General features: G+C 42.2%; 1 protein-coding gene across 5 annotated transcripts in view; it reads left to right on the top strand.

The window, feature by feature from the left end:
- Positions 1-27,352, top strand: part of garnl3 (GTPase activating Rap/RanGAP domain like 3) — a 75,255-nt gene that overhangs the window by 23,354 nt on the left and 24,549 nt on the right. For all 5 annotated transcript variants that reach the window (XM_084383319.1, XM_084383316.1, XM_084383318.1 and 2 more), the window contains exons 2-11: positions 3,492-3,561; positions 18,530-18,604; positions 19,832-19,931; positions 21,509-21,627; positions 22,832-22,896; positions 23,911-23,974; positions 24,146-24,172; positions 25,218-25,293; positions 25,815-25,913; positions 26,005-26,108. In XM_084383319.1, the coding sequence (XP_084239445.1) occupies positions 3,492-3,561; positions 18,530-18,604; positions 19,832-19,931; positions 21,509-21,627; positions 22,832-22,896; positions 23,911-23,974; positions 24,146-24,172; positions 25,218-25,293; positions 25,815-25,913; positions 26,005-26,108 (799 nt within the window). The remainder of the gene's footprint in view (positions 1-3,491; positions 3,562-18,529; positions 18,605-19,831; positions 19,932-21,508; positions 21,628-22,831; positions 22,897-23,910; positions 23,975-24,145; positions 24,173-25,217; positions 25,294-25,814; positions 25,914-26,004; positions 26,109-27,352) is intronic.

The raw sequence follows: 27,352 nt of genomic DNA, 5'->3' as shown, positions 1-27,352 counted from the left end.
GTTCCAGAGCTATTTCTCTTTGGTCCAAGCTTTCAAAGTCATTTTTCTTTGGCTAACAGCCACTATGCTGCTGGAAAGTGACTGTCTGAACTGTTGTGGTGCGAGTTCAAGTTATGATGTCCAAACATATGAGGCGGCTTTGAATGCAGGATAATGGTTTCAACTGTACTGTACAAGTTACGCAGCATGTAGGTAGTGTAAGGTTACAGGACAGGCGGATAATCAATCACGTGTTTATTATCACGAGACTACAAGTCTGCAGCAGCGCTAGCAGTATTTTGGCAGAGCTCACAATGACAACGTGCTGGTATTCATCAGGTATAATGTTTGCCATGTTTACCATCTTAGTTTTGCGTATTGGCATGTTAACATTTGCTCATCAGCATAAAACAGCTGAAGCTGGTGTGAATGTAATTGGTTTTACAGGTCCTTTAGTCGGGTTTAAGTGTTGTACACTAAATTTTTGACCTGATGGCATTAGATGAAAGGTTCAGGGACCAACATAGACAAGGAGGTTATGTTTTCTCCCGTGTCCGTTTGTTGGTTTGTCTGCAGGATTACACAAAAACTACTGAACGCATTTCCATGGATGGACAATGGGTCTTCATCCCAGAATAGACCTCATTAAGGAACAGATCGAGAAATTTCACTTTCTTTAACATGGCGAGTTAGCATGTTCTTCAACATTTTTGTTGATTTCTCAGGGAATAATGCACAGATCTTGATGAAACAAATCAGGCGTGTTTAGATGGCTAGTATCATGATGCATCATGTGTTTAATTTTATATTGGATTAGGCTTGACTGAATTGTGCCTTGGCGGAGGTATGCACTCTACTGGTTGCCGTTGTACTTATTACAGTCTAACGTGGGGAACATGGTATGTAGTGCTGATCTAAATGCTTTGAAGCTTCTCGTCATGTGAATCAACATCTAAATTGGTACAGTATAAGAATTAAGGAGAGGTTGTACAGCTGCACGAAAAACAGACAGAAAATGGATAAAGTGAGCAAGAAATAGAGATTCTCTGAGGCAGTTAAGTAGTTTTTAGTTAATCATTAGACTAGTATTTAGATAAAAATCAAAACTTCAAAAATGATATTCAGGACAGCCCCACATGTCTGAATGTCCGTGCCAAATTTCATGGCAATCCTTCCCATAGTTTTTTAGTTATATTAGTCTGGACTAAAGTTGTGGACCCATCAACTGACTGACATCATTCCATAGAGCCACGCAGCTGGCATGGCTTTAAAAAAGAAAATGATATAAAATGACATCAAACCTTGTAATGAGTGCTCTGTAAGATGTATCATATCGGATAAACTAAGAACTCAGACATGATTGGGGTCAGTTTCAATCCTTAGTTTTGTTTTAGAGACGAACAAGAATTCCTACCGGGGGCGAACAAGCTCGCAGTGCAGAGGATCTCTTTTTGTTGCTTTGATGCCTCATTCTTCCTGTACTTGAAATCTGAATGTCATCTCCACTGCGTTGGACTCCCAGAGCTCTGTTGACAGGTACACGTTCCTCATCAGACTCCCAGCACTTCGCTCTCTCGGCTCGTTCCACCTCTTTAATAGGTGTCGGAGCAGCTTTTTGGTCTGACGGAAACCACATTGTGTGCAAAGGCCTCTTAGTTCACTGCATCTCTTGCATGCGTTAAAATATAGCTCATTTTAAAGTTAAAAAAAAGCTTGAATTGGGAATTGCACACAAATATCTTTGTGTCAAGAAGCCTAAACCCACGAACCTTTACGAATGCAGCTTCACTAGGAGATGGAGTGATTTTCAATAGGAAGGTGGGTGGGGTCATATCAATTTATCACCCCCCTCCTATGTACAATATGCCCTTTTCATGACCCCCACTCAGTCGAAAGGTGAAGGGTAAGAAAGATACCGTCTGTATAGTGAGAAGAAAAAGTGGGAGCAGATAAAGGTAACAGCTGTGATGGAGTACATGTTGCGATGGTGCTCCAGCAGACCCCACCCCAGTCCGTCGCTAGTATGTAAAGGAAGGGAGCCTGGAGGACGTGAGTGGGTAAGGAAACAGTGATGGATACATCCTGTAGTGCAGACGCACTTTAAAATGCGTCCTTTAAGCTTGAGTGTGCATTATGTATTAACAGCCCCACTCTGCCTTCATCTGCTCTGCAGAGAGAGAGAAACCTGACCAGAGAGGGAAGAGTCAGGGGGAGATATAAGAGGAGTGGGGGATGTGGTACAGGGAGACGGAGGAAGCAAAAAGCATGCAGGTCAAATCACCACTCAGGCAATCGTACAGATACATGCAAACAGAAGGTATGGAGTATACCTCCTACTATGTGCGCACACACGGTTTACCACTCGCTGCCGTAATTTGTAGATTCATGGAGCCAGACAGCCATGTATTGGCAATAAAGTCTGGGTCGAGTGTAGGTGGAAGAAAAACATGTTAAAAATCCTTTTAGATGTGGGTAAAAAGGAGGGCAGTAAAAAAAATGTGTGTGTCGGTACGGACTGTCCGCCGTGCGTCATAGTGGTACGTGCAATATTATTTTATGTCTGCACATTTTTAGGACAAATTCTGCTATTACATTAGCATGCTAAAATATTAGCCTTGTAGTCTGGGGCAGTATATAGGTCTACGTCTGTTGGTGTGTGAGGAGACTGTGTCTTGCCTTGTTCATAATAGATAATACCTGAGCCATGAGCTAATTAGCTAACAGTGGTAGCTATCAAAGTGCAGCAATTCTACATTGTCTTCTGGATTTAATTGAGTTGTTTGGAGGTACAAGTTAAAATGACATAGCTTAAAGGGAATATGCTTATTCACTTTCATGCTGAGAGAAGAAATAGCTCAGCGTAGGACTGGAAACAGGGAAAATGACCAGGCTAGCTGTGCCGGAGAAAATCCGAATCTAATCTAAAGATCACAAATTAACGCAATCCTTAAACCTACATCTTGTTTGTTTAATCTGTATATGTGTTTCATATATTTGATACTACAGTCAGCTGTGTAAGAGCGACTTTAAAGGGCATCGTGAGCTTCTATATGAATCCAAAGATGTCAGAAATCGAGCTGTTCTTCATCTTGAGGGAACAATTGTCGGTTGTCGCTGTGTCACTTTTTCATACTCGTAGCTGACGTGTTTGTGTTTGTTTTCATGCATTAGCAATTGTATCTACTCCCTGTGCGCATTTAACTATTTGAGCAGCAGTCAGCTCTCCCAGCCAGTCTCCATCTATCACTCCGGCTTAATTTAATCAGGACCCGTGTCTCAATGAGGACTGGGCTGGCTGGTCACCGTGCCACCGGCAAAGACGCCAGACACGAGGAAGAGACAGAAAGCAAAAGGGAAGGGGAGAGAGAAGGAAAGAACGTAGGGCGAAACAAAGTGGAAGACAAAGTGAGATTAAAAAAGGGCTGGAGAAAAGCAGATGCTGCAATTTTATGTCTGTGTTGTGTGATGGAGGACAGACGGGCCGTGTGTCTGACCATGCGTTTGTGTTGCAGCTCTGCCTCGGAGGACTTGGGCTGCAGGCGTGGAGACTTCAGCAGGAAACACTATGGTTCGGTCGAGCTGGTGAGTCCCATCCACAGTGCACTCATCTCTCTATATGACTGTCTCCTCATCCTCTTTCTCCTGCACCTCCTCATTGATTCTTCTCCTCATGATCTCCCCTCCCTCTCTGCCTCTCTCTGTTATTACCTTCCCCTCTTTTCTGTTGGCATGGATGGACAACAGAGGGGGACTGATGAGTCATGACGTACTGGGTGTGGTCCAGCGATGTGCTTTGCCAGCGTGGATCACAGTGGGTTCTCCACTCACAGTGATGCAGGACTCTGCCGCCTCCTAAGTTCATTTGTTTTGTTTTGACGCTGCCGGTGTAAAGCTGCAGCGCAGTGTGTGTCTTTGTGGTTGATTAGGAAGCTGTTGAGTCATTGTTGCTCTGGGGGGGAGTGTGTGTATGTGTGTGCGAGAGCGCGTCCCTCCTCTGTGAGCTGAGCCTGTACATCCTGATAGCCCAAAGGGACAGGAAGTCCAAGGGTTTTACACTGCGATCGTACTTCCTACCAGAGACATATTGTGGGTTCGTCCATGAGTGCTGTGCACCACGTGTGCGACTGATTAGTGTTGAAGAGAAACCACATGCTGCCTATCAGGGCTACCAGACTGACACGACGCACAATGCTGCTGTGTGGGGGTGTGCATGTGAGAAAAAAGAGAGGGAGTGGAATCCAAACGCTGTGGTGAGTGCGAGCCAGGATGAGGTCATTGATAGCCTCAATATTCAAAGTCTGCCCGTCACACAGCGGTGCGTGAAGATCTTGTCAGCGGTGTCCTCTCATCTTCATCACCTCTGCTGCATTTTGGTGTTAGATTTTTCTGGTGCACAAACTACTTTGTTTCTGTGTTCCATTTTGATTGATTATTACTAGATACTAAAGGATAAATTCAGTCATTATCTACTCACCCTCATGCCGATGGAAAGTCGGGTGAAGTTTCGTAGTCCGCAAAAACACTTCTGGAGGCTCACAGGAAAACGGTGATGCAGCGTTCTGTCAAACAACTGAAGTAGATGGGGACTTGTTTTGACACAAAATGGCTCCTTACAGTAATCAAAGTCCCCAAAAGCCCAGAAATACCAAAGTGATTTGAAAAGACGTTATTTACGCGCCTTTTAAAGCCAAAATCGTCGCTGTAGCTGCTAAGCTAAAAGTGTTGACAAACTGAAGTGGCTGGACAAGCGTGACTGTGCATCAAGGGTGTAAATAACGTCTTTTCAAATCAATTTGGGATCTCGGGGCTTCAGGAGACTTCTGGATTACACTGGGCGAGCTGTATGGAGCCATTTTAAGTTTTATTTTTCGTTTTTTACGTTTAAAACAAGTCCCTTCTTCAGTTGTTTAGGAGAATGCTGCAACGTTGTGAAGCTCCAGCAATGTTTTGTGGACTACAAAACTCAGTGAACTGATCATTTAAGACAATATGCACTAGTCGATTGGCATAATGGATTAAGATTGTAACACAGATAAATGTCCTGGGTTTGATGCTAATATGAGGCACTGGTCCTGTTGAAATGAGCTCATGGTAGGTTGCAACTAATAATTATTGGCATTCATTACTGATTTCTTAATACCTTGTTTGGAGGTGGTTGGGGTGGGTGGATAGTGTGCGACTTGCTGCTGTTAATTACCTGTTTCCAACCAATATTTTTATTAACCATGACCAGAATCTTTTTCTTGCCCTTTTCCCCTTTACCTTTACCAATATATTTTGAAGCTGAACTCCGCCAAACCTTAACCATAGTGGTGTTGGGTCCGAAAACAAACATGAGTCATTTTTGTGACAATAATTTCTTTGTAACTGATCAGAAAGCACTTTCAGTTAAAGACATATTTCAACATTTTGGGAAATTCCCTGATTCACTTTTTTGTTGAGAGTTGGATGAGGAGATTGATACCACAATACATTTGAAGGAAGTTAGCCAGCAGTTAGCTTATAACCAGCAAGCCTGGCTGTCTCTAATTCTGCCTGGCAGGCAGGAGAGAGGATATAAGTGAGATCCCCAAACTATTACTTTAAGGATTTTGGTCAAACTAACTGTTTAGGTCGAGGACTTACATGCTAAACACTTTGTTATTCATTTATGGGGACATGTTGCACCAATTTTCATGTGCTTTGACCAAATGGGTGTTGAAAACTAGCATTCTGTAAAATGGACTTTCACTGTTTAAATCTCCAGAACAGGACCACCAACATCTTCTTATACAAGCTCTTACTTTGTCTTTGTGAGTACTTAAAGGGCGCCAGTACGTCCTCCTTGGTGTTAGATAGTTAGTCTATGGGCCACATTAGAAGTGTTTAGGAATGACTTCTACATCTCCTTGTTAATATTATCAAGTAAATGTAAGTGTGTTACCCAAACAAAACCTGAACAAATAATCCTTTCCAGTATGAGTCTGTTTTTAAGACATAACAATTCCTGGAGAGATAAGAGGCTGTGCCGTATGTTTGATAGGAGAGTAAGTGGATAATGGAAAATGAATGGCAGGAGTTGATAAACCCAGGTTGATCTACAGAAACAACCTTAGGGAGGATAAGCGCATGATGCCAAGCTCACATTCTGGCAATTATCTTTGGTCCTTGACTCTGCAGTGAAATTAAGTCTTTTGTTTTTCTGCTGGAAAAGAAATAAATTGCTTGTGTGAACATACGAGGGAAAGTGTTTTTGTCGAGCTCACACTGTTTAAGGCTGCGTGTCTCCGGGGGAGGCTTGTGCAAAGGTCGGGAAAGAGTCGGTGGAAATTCAGGTCCTGATGCCTTTTAGCCAACAAACAGCTCCTTGTGTTGACACGGTATTGAATCTGGTGGTCTGTGTCTGTCCAATGTAAAGTAGGCAAGACATTTGCACCCGACACGTCCGTGTAGAACATAGAAGTCCTGAAAATAGGAAGATGTGACTTTAAATTGAATTTCTTGTGATTTTTCTTTTTATCAGCATTAATTCAGAATCAGACTTTCCGATAGAAAACCCAACCCTTACCTCTCCGCTGCACCAAATACACTTTCCTCTACAGTGAAATGCTTCACTAACCTGTTTACAAAATGCCTATTTTGAATCAAACCAATTCCTCTTAGCCGTCCAGATGAATCATGGAGCGAGCGCCATAGCCAGGATTTATTTAGAATTATTGAATCATTCATTTCCAAAATTAAATAAATGCCGTGCTGGTCTAATGTTGCAAAGCCTTCTCCATACTACCAGAATCTCATTCTGGTTGAGAAATACTATCTCCTTTCATTATATTTTAATTTAATTTCATACTTTATGCCTAAAAATTTGAAAAACTGGCAATCGACAAGTTTTCTGCTTCAACGTATCCCAACGGAGTCCCTGTCTAATCCTACACTAATGTCCCTTTTACACTCATGTAGCTGAATGCACAAGAATAAAAAAATGCTTTATATATGTTAAATATTACATATTTTGACACCTGTTGGCTGTGCAACATGTTCCTGCATGATTTGTCCAAAAATCCTTACATTTCCTTTTACTTTTGTCTCAGAATGATTTTACTCTTAATTTGTCTCCACAGTAACATGGTGAACAGAGAATTAAGTACTCTTTAAGTAATATTTTATGACATTTTTCATTCAAAAATAAGTATTTTCAGTCTTGTTGTACCTGTAAAGTACATTTACAGTGACCGCAGTAAACTCCTCATTATCACAACTACAAATCACTTCACCCTTTTGTCTTGTATCTTTTCTTCAGCATGAGCTTGACTCCGGTATCTCCCAAAGGGTTTGAAGACCATGTTTTCGAATGTCTCCACACAAGTGGCAGATAGTCATTCAAAGCAGGGTCTCCCTAATAAGAGAGAGCAGCATAAGCAGAGCCGTGACTCATCCGCAGTGTTTGTTTTATTTTTGGCATCATTGAAGCGGCGGCAGCAGTGGCCAATAGAGCCTCCACAGACAGACACCATTGTAGCAATATGATTCACCCCGGTCCGCACACAGACACAGCAACTGCTTTTGACATTAGAGATGTATAGGATCCGGTTACATTTCAGCCTACTCATGGAGCGTCTGATATGAGTGCTTTTGATAAGGGAACTTAAAGTTGTAGGAATCGGGGGAAACTTTTGATATGCAATTTTTCTTTTAAATATATGGCTGTGGGTCGTCCAATAATCTGAAGGTCGCTGGTTCCCTGACCCCCCGGCTGCATGAAGTATCCTTGAGCAAGATACTGAACCCCACATTGCTCCAGATGAGCAGGTTGGCACCTTGCATGGCAACCTCTGCCATCAGTGTATGAATGTGTGTGCTCAAAGCGTTTAACAAGAGTCAGTAAACTTGGAAAAGCGCTATAGAAATGCAAGTCCATTCCTCTCCAGGTCAGTTTATGCACAAAAAAATGCTAAAAACATTTGCTAATTTGCACTTGATGGTGGCGCTAAAAGTTTTTACAATCAAGCCTTCAGGGGCCGTGACTTTTTATACTATATTTAATGGCAATCAATTAAATTGTTGTAAAAAAAAAAGTAATTAAATACCACAAAAGTTAACCTAACCGTGGCACTAGAGGAACAGCCAGAGGATCTTCAAAGTAATTAGGATTCATTGTCTGGGAAGCATGAATCCATCCAATAATTGTAGAGATATTTAAGCCACTAGAGCCGTGCTGATAACTAGCATGGCCAAAACACTGAGGTACAACTCTAACTTTTCCGAGTGGAATAGTAATGTACTCACCAATTCACTAAACTGGAACATATTGAATCGTAGGATTCTTGTGAACATAAGAGAAAGTGTGTGTGTGTATGTGTGTCTGTACACGTTTTTGTTACCTATTGTGGAAACCTTCTGGCAAAAACACTCATGTCAGGACCAGTAGTCCTCATTGGAACCAAAGACCAGTCCTAATGTGGAAAAATGTGATTTCAGGTCCTGGTTAAGTTTAGGAGTCAGGTGAATTGAGATTAGGTGAAGGTTAGTGTTAGGCATTAATTGGTTAGGGTAAGGCTGTACATGAATGGAAGTCCTAACAACAACGCAAACCTTTAAAAGTCTTTGTTAGTCAGGAGACAGTAGGAAAACAAAGTAGGAAGTTTAATTCACTAAATACACTAAGGAGTAAGGAAAATCAATACCCTGCTGCTGTTGCTGTACACATACACACACACACACACACACACGTAGTATAGGCTGATGGCCTGTATTAAAGACCCAAGTCACTCCAGTCAACACACGTGAGGCTCCTTTTAAGCTCTGTGCCAGAACACACACTCATCCGCACAAATGAGCAAACAAATACTCCACGATGGCCTCTGCATTCATAGATAGAGACAAAACACTAAAACAAAGGCGACTCCCACGCTGTCTTGTCAGTTCATTCACTGACAACTCCGCGGTCCACTTTTCACAAGCCTAATTGTGTGTTGTGCACCAAAGCTAACAACAATTACACCGTTTCATCCTGACGCAGCCGCATGCAGAACGTGGCGGTTTATTTCCAGCGAAGTGACTCGTCTTTATGAGGCTCGGAGATGAAGGCGGTGATGGATAAGCAGGAGGCGGAGGCTGGTTGTCTCCTCGCTGCGTGGTATACGACACAGGAAAACAAAAAAATGTGGGAGGCAATGAGGATACAATTCTGCAGACACACTGTCTCATGTGTGTGGGCATGTGCATTTGTCTCGGCTGTGCGCTGTTTGGTTTACTGTAGCTCACGTCAATGAATGTGACTGAGACTTAGTCTGTGTGTGTGTGTGCACATGCGAGCGTGTCTCTGTATGTGTGCGTGTTGAGAGGTTAGCTGTCAGTCTTGCACAGTGACTGGTGAGCAGAAGGCTCCACTCTCACCTGCCTACCAGTGTTACTGTCGCTGCCTCAGAGGCTTTTGACTGCACCGTCACATTGGATTCATTCTCACTCTCAGCATGTGCGCATCTCACTGTTTGCCCGCGTGTGTTTGTGTGCTTTTCGACGTTCGAGCGAGACTGGGCAGCTGAACAGCGGCCATTGCGACCACAAGAGGCAATTAATACTAATGCAGCGTATTTTTATGTAGCTAACTACGTAATAGCAGCTAACTTCCTCTGGGAATGTGTGGTATGGATTTAATCAGCTGGTCCCAATAATCGATGCTTACCTGCTTTTGATGGCTGATACCAATAACATAACTGATAATTTCACATTTTTGTCATTAACAACAAAATTCTTAACCTGTGATTTATGTCTTCCTGAGTATAAGAAAGACTAACAGGCTGGCTATATTGAACACATAATGCAGAGCAGCTGCCAAAACACCACGCCACCACTGTAATCAATGAAACTGGCTACACCAGTGGGGTGCGTATGTGCCACTGAGATGCTCTCTACAAGCATAAAAGCTGCTGGCTCCAAAAACTACCTACTCTATCAGTGTAGATGCTGCACTTGTCAAGTCAGTGAAAGCAATTTGGCTTTGTATCATTGTCTCTATTTATGGGCTATAATTTAATTTAAGGTCAAGTAGCCGATATCATAACCCTGTGGTTGGCCCGGTGTATATCATGCACCCCTTACTGTCTCATCCATGTCAGTTACGCACAGTATCTGAAGTTTGCGAAGTGAGCTGTAGCGTAGCCAGTGTGTTGAATTGAGCAAAGTTGTGTCAAACTGACATTCTCACTTTAATTTAATACGTAGATTATGATTCTAACAGTGATTGAGTAAATTGAATATTTCGGAGGTAAAATAGTTGACTCATTCATGGGACTAGATGTACATTTTCAGCTTCAAGTTATGGCCACTTGAGTTACCAATTACAAAATGTAGACAATCAATTAGTTACTCACAATATCATCAAGTTATGTTGATAATCGATTAAAATGCCAAATAAATTCCAAGTTACTTATTCTGGATTGTTGGTCAGACAATAAAAGCAATTTAGGTATGTCAGCTCGAGCTTTGGGAAATTGTGAAGAACAAATGTTCACTCTTTTGTGACACCTCGTAGACCAAACGATAAATAGATCAATGGAGAAATTGATTGGTAGGTTAATCGATAATGAAAATCATCATTAATTGCAGCCGCACAAGTGAACCCATGCCAAAATGCTGGCAACTGTGATCTCCAGTGATTTATACCTGCGGGTCACGACACTTACATATTTAGCTTCTTGTGTCTGCGGGTGGTGTTTGTCACCCAGATACACACACTTGAACTTTCACACCCTCCCAGAAACTGAAGAGCAAATTAGCTCACAAGTTGCTTCTTTAAAGTCTGACTCTGAAGACGTCTTGCAGTTTTACTGAGAGGCTGCCTAGACTGAACCCTGAGTATTTTATTGGTGTCTATACTTAGAGGCAGTTCAGTTTTTCTGGAGCTCAGTTGCCTGCTTGACACTTTAATGAAGCTGCAGGGGCCAGTTGCGAGTTAAATCTGGACTGGTGGAGACCAGAGGCCGCTGTAGCTCCTATAAAGTGTCCTTTTCTTGAGTTGTTGATCCAAAAACACAGCAAAGCATGTTTAAATCCTTGAAAGTAATTGATTTTTAAAAGGCTAACTAGAAGAAGACTCCTCAAAATGCTTGATTGGAGCATCAAACACCTCTATAAATGTAATTTAAGATACCTTCTAGTCTATGTCATGATGGCTCCTTATCCAAACAACAAAGATTAAACTCTCCAGCTATCACCTGCTCTTGTCTCTCCATCTGTCCCGCCTCCTCCCATTTTCTCTGATACATAACTAATCGTCTATTAAAGGAGCTGATGCATGGCGCTCTGCTGCTGCGCTCTGTGATCCCAGGATTCACTGCAGCATCTGCCCACTCTTGAGGGCGCTTTAAGCTGCCGCACCCAACCAGCGTGACTCCTGGGTGGGTGGGTGGCCCGATGCCTTCAGTCCTAGTCATTAGATTAGTCATCTGCAGTGTTGCTGAAATATAAATGGGCAGATATTGATGCGGCGCTGTTGTTAGCGTGGCTGGATTTGTCCTAGCCGCAGGCAGCGTTAATGCTAATCAGGTGCAGTCGATGGCTACATGGCAAACAGCCACGTTCCAGACGTTGTTTGTCTTTGATTTACGTTTTCACCTGTGATTTTCCCCCCTCACAGATAGTCGGCTGTTAATTCATGTCTACAGCAACATCATGCATTATGCATTGTTATTAGTATTGCAGAAGTCTTCCACTACATGAGAGTGTCAGATTCCCTCGTGTAAATCATATTTATCTCACTAATACAAATATTAATATTGCATGTTTTTACATTAAAGTCATTCTCAAGGACTTTAAAGACGAGTCTGGTCATATTCTTTGTTTTTATTGTCAATGAAGTCCACAAAAAGACCAAAAACCAACAATGAAACGATCCCACCATGAGGAAGAGTCTGTGTATCCGGAGCCTGATAAAGCCTGTTCCTCTGAGCCAAAGAGCTCTATTGTCGTAAAAAAATAAAATAAGATATTAAAAACACAATGGACGTCTGTGGCACAGATGAATCAGACTTAACAGTCAATATTTGTTAATAGGGCCAGTTCTTTGTTGGTTTGGGTCTTTTCTCAAGATCATCAAACTTCACTTGATCACCCCTTGTTTGGGGGGCGGGGCGTCATAACCCCTCCATGAAAGACAGACATTACATTTCATATTTGTTTACCACAGTCAGTGATTTCAGTTGCCACATTTTACTTCCTTCTCTAAATGCAGCAGCTGTAGTATTTTTACTCTGGACCGTCTGAGTCACTGCATGACCTTTGTAACACACGGAGACATTTATGTCCATGCACCCCTCAGATTCTCTTTACTTTCAGTGCAACCTTTAATAATACAACTCTGCTGAACTCATGTTCCAACCTTTTACCACATAACCTCAGACAACCAGACACACACGCACATACACCGACACACACATAATTCACATTCTGTCTGGCTTCACTGTGTCCTAAGCCCTGGCCTCCCTAGCAGAGCCCGAGAGATGCTCAACTATGGAGGCAGATGCCAATACTGATATGCAAAATTCCGATATCTATATATCGGATGATTAACACACCTTTAAGGCATGATCCTTCAAATGTGGTTATCAACACAGCTTAACGAAAAATGTACTGTAAAAATTACAGTAAACCTTCATGGAAATATAATAATTATAAATTAACCTAGGCCTCTCATTTCTACCTGATGACTTTGGATTGACTGAAATGACAATGAGCCTATCAACTGTAGCCAGCGAGCAGTTTGGTTGAAGCCCCCCTCCCCCTGTTAACTGTTATTCATATGATGGCTGCGTACGTGATATAATGCTAAAAGCAAGATGCTAAAGCTAGTTGCATCTCCCAGGCAAAAAGGCTTCAACAGTTGATGGTCCATGTTCTTGTGTTGCAGTGTAGAGCTCCAGTGTCATCTTTGGCGCTAAAGACCTTTCTATTCAAAATGCTTCAAGTGGGTTGTCTCCTCTCTTATAACGTCCCTGCCTACAGTATGATTGGACAATCGCTGTTCCTGGGCAGTGTTCAGCAAACGGTCTATTGTGTTTTGAAATAAGAGAACTCGCATAATTGTAATTCATCTGAATGTGTGGAGAAAAAGACCTCAGGATGCGTATTTTTAAAAAGGTTTTATCAGAGGCTTCTCTGTTTAATCCATCTTTATTCGTTTTCTTTATCCCTCTCTTTTCTCTGCCTCCTTTCTCCATCTTCCGCTGCATCTCCTCTGTAATTTTTCCCATCTCTTTTTTTTCTCATTAGTCACTCTAACGTCTATCTTCTCTCTGACTGTGCACCTGCCTCTCTTCACCCCCATCCTCCCACCCTCCCCCCCTCACCCACTGCCACTTCCTCTCCTGCTCTGCCGCCTACGCCTCCGTGTTCTACTGGAGGATTGTGAGTGTGCATGAACAGGACCACTGATGAGATCAATTATCTATCAGCAGTCACAAAAGTATTGATTTAATACCCCAACCAAACACACACACACACACACACACACACATACATCTCTCTCTGCAGTGCAGGGCTCCTTTTGTCCCGTGGGCCTTGGGGAAATCAGAGGCTCTCTGCGTACGCCGTGAGCTCGATTGTGTTTGTAAAATGTTCAAGTCATGCCCTAAAATGGGAGCTGTTTAAGTGTGTGTCTGAGAGAGTGAGAGTGTGTGTGCGTGTGTGTGTGTGCATCCTTACTCCGTTTATATAGCTCGAAAGCCTCGGCCCTTTCCCATGGGGTTACGCATCGTGGAGACGGCTATTATTCTTTTATCATTCGGCTTTTTGTTGTCATTACACATCGCTCTTTGCCTCTCGTCCCCAGTGGCCTCATCCCTCATTCTGTCCCCCTCTCTCTCTATACGTTTGATGCCCCTTCTCTTTCTTTCCCCTGCCCTATCCCTCCGCTACTGCTCCCCGGCAGTGGTGAGGTGTTTTATGGGTTGTTTGTTAAAGCGTAGAAGCATAGCGGGCTCCCCTTTTGTCCCCGGTTTCCTCCTCCCTGCCTCCCCCAGGCCCAGGGGGAATCGTTGGAGTGCAGCTTTTTCCGTCTTTGCCACTCTTCTGTTGCATGATTTAGAAGCAGTGGCAGTGTGATGCATGCACGTGTGTGCACACAGACGCACACACAGACTCCCCAGAGCGCTTAATCACTCCTTTCTTCTGCTATTTTTCAATCTTTCATCCAAAAACAGCAGAGAGCCTATTCACACACAGCGGCACAAACACTTACCTAAACGCACATTTAATACAGAATGTCACACATTTTCTTTTCTCTCTCTCACACACTCACACACACACACACACACACACACACACCAGGGAGGCGGTGCATTGCTCTGGGAGTCTGAACACTGCATTGGTTTCCCCTCCATTATCCTGCGATTGGACAGTTAATGTTGCAGGAGGCGAGAGAAATGGAGGGAGATAGAGGCCTATAGCTCCGACGTTTACTTTCCATTTTCCGCACACGCGAACAGAGCCGGAGTAGCAGAGCCCGTTCACACACAGACACATGCGAACACAGGCACATGCCACCACACCAGGAAGTATGCAGTAAATGTATTTGTTTTCAGGCCTATTAATATGCATATGAAAGGAGAAAAGCCTCTCCTAAGACACAGCCAATTATTGCACAGCAACCTCTCTGTCGTTTATCAGAGCTTCACACCTGCAGTAAACATCCCTGGCTGCGTTGCGTTATCTCATTATATACAATATATAGCAAGGGAAGAAAATGCAGCCAGTGCTTTACTTGTGCGCACCTTAGGGCTGGAAGGAATCCGTGTTATACTTGTATGTATATATTTTTATCTTGTCAATGCGCTTTATATCACGGTATTGTCGGTAGTTGCTGGGTTCGGTATTTGACAACCTGAGAATGAGACTTGTCCCTTTCTGTCCCTCTCTCCTTTCTGTTTTTACTCTCCAAGGATCATTATCTGCTTTCTTCGTCAGCAGAGTGTTTTGTAAAGTCACCCCAAAGACGGACCTCGTGTTTTAGGTTGTCATAACAGCAGGTGAGCCGCTAGTGGAGGAAGCTTATTGTTAATTGTGTAGCCGATCAAGACCCACGTGCATCGCAACAACCAGGTGCACTTACAAGTTTGTACAAAACAACATAAGCAGGACTACAAAGGAGGCGTTGTTGGACGTATACAACATTTAAGTATAAAATGCTAAAATGGGTCGCCAAATTACTCAGGCGGCCTACTCAAGTAAAGTGTGGGAAACACTGCTATCTGATCGGTCACACGCCACAAGCGTAATAAAACTGAATAGTCTGAATCTGTAAAGTAACTAGTAACTAAAGTTACCAAATAAATATATGGAAACTGGAGGTATAAAGTAGCAGAAAATGGAAATACTCAAGTAAAGTAAATTAAATCAACTACAAATGCATATCAGTTCAAAATATCTGTTATCGATTACTTGTAATTGGTATCAGAATCAGCGTTTTAAAAAACACATAGGTCGATCCCTCGCCACAAAGTTGCAGAATTTCATTAAAGAGCTTTCTCATCTCCCAGCTACTGCAGTAGGTGACTGCGTATCAGATTTAATTTAGCATGAACAATAAAGTCAGTGTGACAGTTATTAATGATTTTATTCTTAATGTAAATCGCTTTTTATCCTCGCTTGCGCACAGGAATGTTTTAAACCCTCCCTTTCTCTTCACACGATAAGCGCTCGCTCAGCACTCTCCCTCGTCATCGTACAGTTTGACATGATCTAATGAGCTGCCGAAGTGCAGGGCACACCGCCCACTCTACTTAGTTTTGTACAGGTTGTGTCATCCATTCAGATATTTGTTTACTCTTTTGCATGGGCCGCAAGAGCAAGAAAACTCCACTTTTTATCAGAGGCAGTTAGTACATTTACATGCACCGTGGTTACCCTGGTTATTCATATCGCTGAATCCAGTTTACTGATCGTGTGCCTGCAGGTGTGCCTTTGATTCCTCAACATTTCAGCTGCTCATTTCTGTACCAACTGAGCTGCCTCAACAGCTTTTAATGAGCACAGTTTGCTAGATTTAGATTCTCAATCTCATCACTGGCTTTAGAAAATAGAAAATGAGAATGAAAATATAATTTACTGTGTGATTGGCATTATTGAAGTGTGAATGTTCCCTTTATTATATTATATCATAATGTTATATTCAAGATGAATTTAATAGTTATTGTGCAATTCGAGATGTGCAATGACCATGATAGGTTCTCTGTGATGTTCATTCCCAAGAGCCTAAAACTGTTCACCTGTTCCACCTCAGCTCCGCTGATGTAGACAGGGTCGTGCGTCTTTGCCTGCTTTTTTGAGATAATCGAATGCCGAGTACCAATCGTTGTCATTAAGCTTAATTGCAAGTGAAGTGGACAGCGTGCAGTGTGTGGGTTTTTTTTCTGATTTTGTCCTCCTTTTTTCTAAAATCAACAATGAGCTCCTTGATTTTGCTGACGTTGAGCAGTAGACCGTTCTCCGTGCACCGCTCTGCAAGATTGTTGATTTCCTCCCAAAAAGAACTCTCGCTGTTTGTAATGCGACCGATCCATCCGTCAGATTTTCAGTTTCACTGACAAAGATAGAGAATGGCCAAGTAACTGAATAAGGTGTTGACATGCCAAAGTATTTTATTGGAACACATAATCCAGGTTTCTTCACTCCCAAATACAATCTGCAAGAAAAATTGCTGTATCGTAATGTGTATTGTAATTTGAATATCACTGGCTTTTTGAACAATTGCCTGGAAAAAAATGAGACATTTGAAAACCACCTAGGACCAGGCCCAAGAAAACAATCTGCAAATGAATCGATACTGAGGATAATCTTAAGATGCAGCCCTGGTTTCATTGCGTCCGTCTGTACTTCCTGGAGGTCAGTTGCACCAAGAGGTACATTTAGCAGCTTTCCGTGTTCAGCCCTTCTCTCCCAGGAACTTCCTTTTCATCCTCTTCTTGTTTGGCTCCTTCGGACCATTTCAGGCCATCTGGACATATCACAGTGTGTGCAGGGATAGACAAAGCATTGCCAGCACCGCTTTTTAAAAATGTACACGTCTGGAGAGCAGAGACCTCTATCGGCGAGGAGAGCGGGAAAAAAAAGAGCACGACAGTCGAGGCGGTCAAAGAGCAGAGGGCAAAGACGGAGGGGAGAGAGGCAGGAGGAGAAAGAGTAACAAGGGAGGAGAGACTCTCCGTTGCCTGGCAACAAAACATCATTCGGTGCGATGGTGTTGGGGGGATGAAAGGGAAAATGGGATGTGACGAGGAATAGATTGAAGGGGGTTTTGTAGATGTTTGCAGGGGTTACAAGAAGATGGAAAATCGCTCAGCTGAGTGTCAGCTGATAGCAGCAGCACCGACTGACGAAACACTCGACTCATTACAAGTGATGAGATCAGTATCACAAGTAATTAACTGTATTTAGAGAACATAGGAACATCTTGATTTGAATTATTTCCTTTACTTTAATGTGCCTGTTTTCTACAACAAAGCTTTCATACATCTCAACTCGAACCAGGTTTCGGATAAAAAATGTCTGTTTTGGTTCAACATCATGTAAATCTAGACCTGCAGCCGTCCCACACATGCACAAACACCCAGTGAACTATAAATTCAAAAGCCCATTCAAACTCCCAGTGCATCAAATATGGCAGAACTGGTCATACGCTTTTAAGCTTGACACGCTGTAGGTCCCTCTCCGGCGTCACTTCTTGAAGCACCCCTTTCCCTACAGAGACTGTGGTTATTGTCGGCTGCCATTTTGGATGTGTTGGGAGTGAGAACTTGTTGAAATATAAGAAACTAAGAGGATTACTTCAACTTAGGCCTATTTGGAAATACAATTATTTGCCTTTTACCAAGAGTTGAATGATGAAAATACTCTCCGTCAGTTCCAACCAGGAAGTGATAAGCTTATGCTAGCTTGGGTCTGCCCAAACGCAAAAAAATCCACCTTCCAACAAATAAATATCAACACAATATATGTTGTTTGTGCAGTTAATTAAAAAGCAACATGTTAAAAGACTTTCCCAAAAAAAAAAGTCAAATCAAGTTTTAGGCTATGTACTCACACAGGATTCATTCTGTTCTCCTCCCCTGCCCTCTCTTGTTTCTCTCACTCTTCCTCTGTCATTAACTGTCCCATTTCCCTCTCATAATGTCTCCTCTTCAATGCTGTAGTGGAGAGGTGAGTCAGCAAGAGACAGATAATTGGGCTTATAAGTAGGGGGTGGCAGATGCAAGAATTACAAAAAGTAGAGCATTAAAACTGTTTTTTTTTTACAGCGAAGGGAGTTCGAGGAAGACTCGAGTGATTAGGTGAAGTGTTGGTAATCGACACAGGAGAAGACAGATGTGTTTTTAGGTCCATTATAGTCGGACTCATGCAGCTGTTATCACATGGAGGTGATGTGTCTGCCACGGTTCCTCTTTTCTCTGTGATGATAGCCAACTCTAATGTATTTATGACCTGCTTATTACTGTCTGCCACAAGTCATGGTTTGTCAGGTGTCTAATTTTAAATGTCTCTCTGTCTCTCTCTCTTTGTCTCTCCGTCTCCCTCACAGCTAATTTCCAGTGACGCAGATGGGGCCATTCAGCGGGCAGGACGCTTCAGGGTGGAGAATGGCTCGTCAGATGAGGTACGTACAAAAAAAACACGCCGCACCCATCTACTTACCCCCGTGTTGCCCTCGCTGACCTCAGTAAATGGACAATTCATCAGAAATGATGGTTATTTCTGAGGCGATAGCTTTTTTTTAATGTTGTTATTCAGTATATCTGAACATCTGTCTACTGCTTTCAAGGTATACCATGGATTATTATCATCATTATCATTTCTTTGTCATTAAAAAAAACAATATTTCAAGTTTATATCAGGTTCCATGTGTCTCCAGTGATGTCACTCAGCAGTTAAGTTGCATTGTGGGTAATGTAGGCGCCAGGCTTTGAAAAGCAGTCCTCTTGCACTAAAACACTGCTGTACTCACAATGGACAGTTTTAAAACAACTGATCAAAATCTTTACAGCAGAACCAGAGATATCAGCTTGTCTATTCCACTCATTCTTCTTCTTTTTCAAAACCTGGCACCTACATTACCCACAATGCAACCTGGCCACTGAGCAACATAACTGGAGGCAATTTATCAGATTACAAGCAGCTTCTCCTGGAAAATGCAGTGACTTCCGTATAAAATTAGTTGCAAAACGTTAGTGGTAGTAGTTTTTTTAAATATAAAATACAGCATACAGCTCAGAAATACCGAACACTAAGACCTTCAGATGTATTTTATATTAATAATTAATGCAACAGCCCAGTGTTCATATATATAAAGCAAAGAAATAATTCATCACTTTCTGACATCTCCCTGTCTTATGTCCGGAAAGTCATATTACTAGACCAGAGAAACATGCCGACTCTCTTCTCAAACACTTTCGGTCATATGTATCCAACATCAGGCTAAACATCCTCAGTATATCATACTGACCATTTGTTTTAATGACAGCAGCTACAGTGTGTGTCCATTGTGGGCCTCATCTTAATGTGGTCGCTCTCTTGCTTTTCCCCTAATCCTGGTATGATTTAGGATGTCATGTTATATAAGACAAATCTTAAACCCTCCTGTTTTTTATTGAGGAAAAAATCTCCAGGATAATGTCCATCATGAAACCACAATAACAGCATAAAGGCAGACTGTAGCCGACCGTGTCCAGGCTTTGGCTGTACCTGATTCCCTGCCCTGTATTATAATCAGTACTGCTGCATAGTGTAGCAGTTTTCCACAGAGAAGACTGCTGCGACTCAAACTGTGACCATCACGATGACAACGTAGTGTGTGTGCGTTTTTTTGTGCGTATGTGATAAACAGACCTCGGACTACACTCCGGGAACCTGGAGGAGAACCGATGTCCATCTGGAGAATCCAGAGTACCACACCAGATGGTTCTTTAAATACTTCCTGGGAAAAGGTCAGTGCTGCTCTGCTGTGCTCTGTTTTAGACACACACATATGGAGAACGTGTTCGACAGAGGGAGAAAGGGTGAGGCAGAGCCTATGTGCTGGCTCTCTCAGATGCTGCAGAAATAAAACATCCTCAGAATTTCCTCCCTGGTCCACAGGACGCTTCTTATCTTATGAAGTCAGCCTCGTCCTCATGCTGCACCGCTCTTAAGCGAAGGCCAGATCTTGTTAGCATCCAGCCATATCCCCACTGAGAGACTCGGTGACACTCTAATCCTATACACCACCCAGGGAGGATGCCCATTGAGGACATAAAGCCTCACCACCAACAGATAAGACAATTAAGATCAGACTGTTGGTTTCACAATTGAGCCCAGTGTTGTGTAGCACGCTAGCAGGAGCCATTCACAAGAACAGCCATGGAGATAAAAAAAAAAACAAACGTCACATCTTCGTTCACCTTTCTGATCCTCATCATCTCGCCATCCTCATTAACACACTGGCAGTGTAGACGGCACAGCAATTGTGCAACAAAAGATCATTGTCCAGGTTTCTTTACTGCGACTCGAATCGGGAAGGAATGCCTTCAGCTGAAAGGTTGAGATAAAGGACAGATACGGAGATGGATGCTGATAATTGTGAAGGCAGCAAAAAGTCAGCGAGTGGAAGAAAAGGAGCGCATTTTCTCCTCTAGACAGGGTGGGATCGTGCTATGGCATGGGCAGTTTAAAAAGAGCCACGTCTCCAGCAGGTTGGCTCGACCTGTTTGGACTGCAGCTGAGCCATCTGTGTCTCACAGCCTGAACAGAGCTGACTGCGACGTACAACACGACACACTATGAACTTCAGGCCAATGATTCTAACACGAGCACTTCCCGTTTCGAAGAAGCATCCAAATCAATGACTTGGATTATCAATTTCTTCACTATGAGGCGAAGAATAGTAAAACAGTTTGTTTCCCCCTTGCCTTACATCTACATCAAGATAATCTCTGTTGAACACAACGTGCTTTCTTCTCACACGGAGAAAAGCCGTCTAAACTAACAAGGATGTAATTGCAATAGTCCTGCAAAGTCGTTCTTTACCTGAAGCATAAAAACACAGCTAGTGGAGAATCGAGAGAGCTCAAAAACCAAACCGAGAAGGAAGGGGAAATTGTGAAATAAAGGAAACAATCAGGGAAAAGACAGCATTAGAGGAGGACAAAGAGAGGGACAGCGTCGCAGGCAGAGATCCTGCGTCTAATTGGGTTTGGAGGTCTGTTCAGCATTGTTTCTGAGGATGTTACCCTGTCAACCGAAGAGGCAGAGGCATGAATGTGTGACTCTGCTGGTGTCGTCAGGAGATCTTTGTCTGAAAGAGAAAACTGGAGGATGGGGGGGGGCGGATAAGTGAAAGGGAGGCAGAAAATAATGAAAGAAAGGATCGGAAGGAGGACAAAAAAGGCAGAGAAAGACAGGCCAAGACACCGAGGGGATGAAAGGGATGGTTAAATTGGCAAAAAGCTTTCCACCTCAAGTAAACTAAAATGTTCATTATGATATCCACATAATTGTATCTGTATATTATCTCTGTCTCCCTCAGTCCATCAGAACTATGTGGGTACAGACGCAGAGAAGAATCCCTTCTACCTGTCGGTCGTCCTCTCAGACCAGAACAACCAGCGGGTTCCTCAGTACAGAGCCATCCTCTGGAGGAAGACGGTGAGTTCACCACCATCGCACCATCACACCTCGAGTTTCCACAGTTATCCGGGGATATTGACTGGGGAAAAGCATGCCTCTTCCTGTTTTGGTTCTCTTCCGTAATTCAACCTTCATTATTCATTAGCAAAATCTAGCCCGGTGGCAGACTGAATCTGAATCAGTATTTACTTCAGAATGATAACTGAAAGCAAAAAGGTGTTTATTGGCAGTTTAAGTCAAAGTGCAAATACAAAAATGGAAAAATACTGCATTTAAAATTCTACTTAAAGGTTCCCGCTGGTGTTTTTAACCTCTAGTAGAGCTACAAAGCAGTTTATTTAATGCCAAGAAACACGGAAGTGCCCTAAAAAAGGAAAGAAGAAAGATGACAGCTAGCTAGTATTTAAAAACTGCTTTGCAACTGTTTTATGAGGAAGAAAGTGCATTCAACACATTTGTAAGACCTCAAGGACACACACAATGAATTTTATGGAGGACATAACTTTTGTTTGTTTACAAGAAAGGTCCACAGAGCACCTTTTAAATAAAGTATTATCAGCTAAAAGTATTGAAAGCCTCAAAAGTACCGGCACCTGCAGATAAACGGCGGCTGTGACGGATTAATATCAGATTACATGGTGATACTGTTAATTGTGATGCATCATTGTGTACACTTAGTACATAATTGTAGGTAGCACCTTTTCCGGGATCTAAATACGAGAGGACACAAACTGGCATCTTGAGGGCCTTTTTGCTAATCTACTTTTGAGTCACGGTTTGTGTTGGTGCGTGAGTGTGCGTGCGTGAGATGCATGTTCGTTGTTGTGTGTTTGTAGTGTGGTGACTCAGCTTCATGACCAAGATAGCTTGGATCTAATTTTGGTCTCCAGCCTCATCTGGAACCTGATTAGGGCGGTGCACCTCCGCTGCCTGATCACATTGATTTATCCTGTTCCTCTGAGACCCTAACTGGTACAGGATGTTGTTGTCGTCGAGCAGAACAACTTTGTTTGTCTTGAACTGCTCTGGTTTAATTCGTTTCTCCGTAATTATTCTAGGACTGATTGAAAAATATGCTGTGTGCTGTGAATTTATTTCAGGTAATACTGAGTTTGCAGGATATACCGGGTCTGACAAAAGTTACTCCTCTAAGAAAAGTCGACCGAAGCCCATTGTGCCAAGAGTTTCTGATCTCTGATCTGTGTCATTTTTCTTCGCTCAGGGCACTCTGAAGATCAGCCTCCCCTACAGCCCGACCAAAACACTATCAGTCAAGTCCATCCTCAGGTGAGAAGCGCAGCCTGGAGCCCTGAGTCGACACAGTTCATCCACTCTTTACGATACATTTTTAAGAATCAATATTGTTGGCTATCTCATGCTGCTGAAGAGAGGTGCCAGATGTGGCTGACACCAAATAGTTCAATGAGAGGCTCCAATTTCTTATGTCAAGGTACAGGAGGTACAACTACCGGTACTTAAAAACAAAAAAGTGAAAAGAAAAAAAAAGTGTCTAATACAGAATGATAATATCTTGTTAAAAGCCTGGTCTCTGTTTTGTCCGACCAACAGTCCAACATCATAAAAGACAAAAAAAAGCAGCCAGTCCTCACATTTAAAAAAGCTGACACCGGAGAATGTAGAGCATTTTTTATACTCTAAGAATGTAATCACGTATCAAGATAGTAGCTGATAAAGAATCTGTTTATCTAATTAATTCATTGAATAATAGTTTCTGCCTCAGTCATTGTTTGTCTAGCCTGCTATTGTCATGTCAGTTTCAATCATACAATGTGTAGAATGAATTTTAAGTTTACAGTGGGGGAAAACAGCCAAATTAGTACAAGACGAGGCCAAAATGATCTTAATTTTACTATTTTATCAGTACAATCCATAAAAAAGTGGCCAAATTTCTCAGAAAACTGCCAAATCTGGCAACGCTGCTCTCACAGTTTCTCTGATATTTGCACCATAATCTCACATTTATGGGAAAGACTTGTATTTTATCTTCCCGTTATGTTTCCCGTAGCAGATTTCATCAGTGACAAGTAACAGGATGTAAAAAGATCCATGAAACAGGAGATTATGAATTCCTCAGGCTGAGCAGCGTCACCACTCAAACTCTGAATGAGAACAAATGGAACAAGTAGGATGAGAAATTCCCCGTATCAAGTCCCCTGCTCATTTTTCTGTGTAACACTTTGGGCTATTTGTCTTCCATCGATCCTAAACACCCCCATTCTCTCTCTACTTTTTTTTCATTTCTACTTCCTCTACTCCTTTACCTCCTCTCCTCACCCCCAGTGCAATGAACATGGACAGGTTTGAGAAAGGCCCCAGGGAGATCCTCAACCCAGAGATTCAGAAGGTGAGTGTAACACCTTAGCATCTGCCAGCTCTTAATGAAATGTAGCCCTCGGTCCATTTCATACAGGGCCTGATCAGCAGCATCTGAACTGTATTATATCCTCAGGCTGTGTCATCTCTACCTGGAGCGCTGGACAGTGTGAATGATAATTGTTATGTCCTCTTTCCTCAGGATCTGCTGGTGTTGGAGGAACAGGAGGTAAGGGCTGAAACTGCTTTCACGATACAGTTTAGCTTAGATGTTGATTGGTTTTATAGCAAAGGTTGGAGACCACTTCCTTTTAGCCCTTTTGTTCGGTTTCCTTTTCTTTCTTCCCCATACACACATATCATAACATACCCTTGTGTTTCATCCCTTTATTGATTCTTTATCTGGTAAAAGTCGCTGGCATACTGTTGAAAAAGAAAGTTTAAATATATATCCAACCACAGTAATATTATGTATATTATTTGCATTATATCATGTTCTTTAATTTCTCTCTCTGTGTATCTTTGTTCTTATTTTTAAGGATAATTCACACTTTCAAATGCCTTTTGTGTGTCTGTCTTCTCACATTTTACATCATTCTCTATGTACATTTCTTAAGGCCTTCGCACACTAGGGACGTGACAAATAATTGACACAAAAATGCAAAAATACTCACCTGCGAATGTGTCGCTCCAAAGCTATTTGCACCAACGGGACGCGCGCTCCAATATGGGAATTTGCAACACTGGTACATTATCACATTTAAATGGTACACACTGCCGACAGAGCAGGACTTGCAGGAAAAATGGCTTGCAGGACTCACAGAGGACCCGGGGGGTCTCTGCGCTCACACTGCAGCGCTGACCGGCTCACTGACACGCAGAGAAAGGTCGCTTTCACTGGGTTGACCTGAGCTGTCTATCCCGGGGCTCCGGTTCTGTCCAGTCTGTTAAGATGTATTTATAGATTTAAACACCAAAGTTACAAGCAAACTGACTGATCGAGGTAGCAGTATTTAAAAGTGAAATGGTGTTTTTATCAACATTATTATCTATAGTTGTGATGTGACGTCCGCTTCGCACAGAATGATTGGCTGATGCCTTCATTCTTAATGTGAAAGCTCAGAAAAATGTACAGCGTTCTGAAAAAAATACTGACGTTTTAATTGATGTGTGTAAAGGCCTTCACTATACAGCACTGTGTGTCAATGGAAAATATGTTAAATGTGTGATTTGTAAATGATTTCACAATTTTAATTCAACTGTTATTTTTGTAGGGTTCTGTCAACTTTAAATTTGGCGTCCTGTTTGCCAAAGACGGACAGCTCACAGATGACGAGATGTTTAGCAATGGTAAATCCCTCTATACTCAGTTTTTCCAGTGTCCAAACTTTTTAAAATACCCTTAGTCCCTTTCTCACCAAGAGTTAGATGAGAAGATTGATTTCATTTTCATTTCTCCCTCTTCAGTATGGAGGTATAGTGATTGGACAGGTGCTGTTTTATGTATCTTTGTGAAAACTCACTAAAAACTTAAGCGAGACGAAAAACCTGGAGGCAGCAGTCAATTTAACTTAGCATGAAGACTAGAAACATGGGGAAAAAACTAACCCAGCTCTGTATGATGGGAACAGACCCACCAGCATCTCACAAGCTCAGTAGTTAACATTTAAAATGTTTGTTTACCGAAAAGAAAAACGTTTTAGAGATCCTATCAGGCAGATTTATTACTTTTAGACAGAGCCAGACTAGCTGTTTCCTCTTGAAAACCAAAGTGTAGCCCCCAATATGTCAAACTGTCCCTGTATCAAAGCACTATGTACTGCAAAAGAAGATATCCCAGAAGTCAAAAGTCCTGTGTTTGTTTGTTTCAGAGACGGGGAGTGAGGGCTTCGATAAGTTTCTCAATCTGCTGGGTGATTCCATTACGCTGCAGGGATGGGCAGGTTACCGCGGAGGGCTAGACACCAAGAGTAAGAGAGCCCACATCTGCTGAATCACACCTCATTAATACAACTCTAAAGAAAAGGCCTTTTAATATGTTCTTTGTCTTTTTACCTGCAGATGACACTACAGGAATTAAGTCCATCTACACAGTGTATCAGGGCCATGAGCTCATGTTCCATGTGTCCACCATGTTACCCTACTCTAAAGAGAACAAACAGCAGGTGGGTGGCTTAATGTGCATTTGTGTATTGTTGTTTTGTTGTAGAGTTTTTATTTTCTCTAAAGGGATGGCAGTCATCACTTTGTCCCAGAATTAACATTCATGATCCCCAGAGGATGAACCGCACTTCCTTTAGCACCACCGGCAGGTCAAAGCTTGCACTTATCCAGTAAAACAGCTCGACTAGATGATCCACCAGATGCATTGGTGCCATCTTTGACATTCATGGTCACCAGAGGAAGAATCCTATAGCTCTTGGTGACCCCCTTGACTTTTCCTCAAGTGCCACCGTGAGTTTGACGTTTCTGATTTTGAGGGGAAAGTCTCAGCAACTATCAAATGGATTGCCTTGAAGTTTAGCTCAGACATTCATGTTCCCCTGAGGATGAATTCAAATAACTTTTGGTAAAAATTGCAATTTGTCCTGCAAAACTAAGGACCTTCTTTATGATTAGTGCTAACTTGAAAATGTGGTAAACCCTAAACTTAGATGGTGAACATGGCAAACATTATACCTGCAAAGTATTAGCATGCTAGTATCGACAACATTTGGCAGGTTAGCATGTTTACTTTTGTATCTAGCTCAAGTGCCACCTCACAGAACTGCTTGGCTGTTGACTTTAAGTATTGTTTAATAATAATAATAATAATAATAATAATAATAATAATGATGTCGACTTAACCAAAAGAAAAAGAAACTGAACTGAATGCTGCAGACTTTAGATAAAAATGTCTTTCTCTTTCTCCCTTCAACACCACATACCACCATCTTTTCCCAAAGATGAGACTTCTCTTGCACGTCTGTACACTGTTATTAGAGAAATTGCAGAAAGTTAAATTGTACATCAGTCACAGGTCTTCATCTATCTGTCATTCTGCAGAGAAAAGACCCCACTTAAACAGCACACTGATTGGAGACCAGTACAATAGCAGCTAACTTGGCAAAATGTGCTCACTTTAGGAAGAAAACTAGAGAAAAGGACATTATTGCTTTACTGTAGCGCTCCATTCTGTAATGCCAATAGCAGGGGGTATGATTGAAGGCGCTGGAGATTAGCAGATCTGACACGTAATTGGATTTCGTCTTAAGATAAGAAGACAATGTGGTGGTCAATAAAAAGGAACAGTCTGTGCTGGTACTTCATGTCAGAGTATGTCATGGAATATGAAGCCACTTCAGCATAAATGGTGAAGCTGTGGTGTGAGTTTCACCTCACGATTCAAAAGTGGTGGATGTAAAAGAAA

The sequence above is a fragment of the Pagrus pagrus genome (assembly GCF_965226575.1).
Source record: "Pagrus pagrus genome assembly, chromosome: 19".
NCBI lineage: Eukaryota > Metazoa > Chordata > Actinopteri > Spariformes > Sparidae > Pagrus > Pagrus pagrus.
This window is presented reverse-complemented; position numbering and strand designations above follow the sequence as displayed.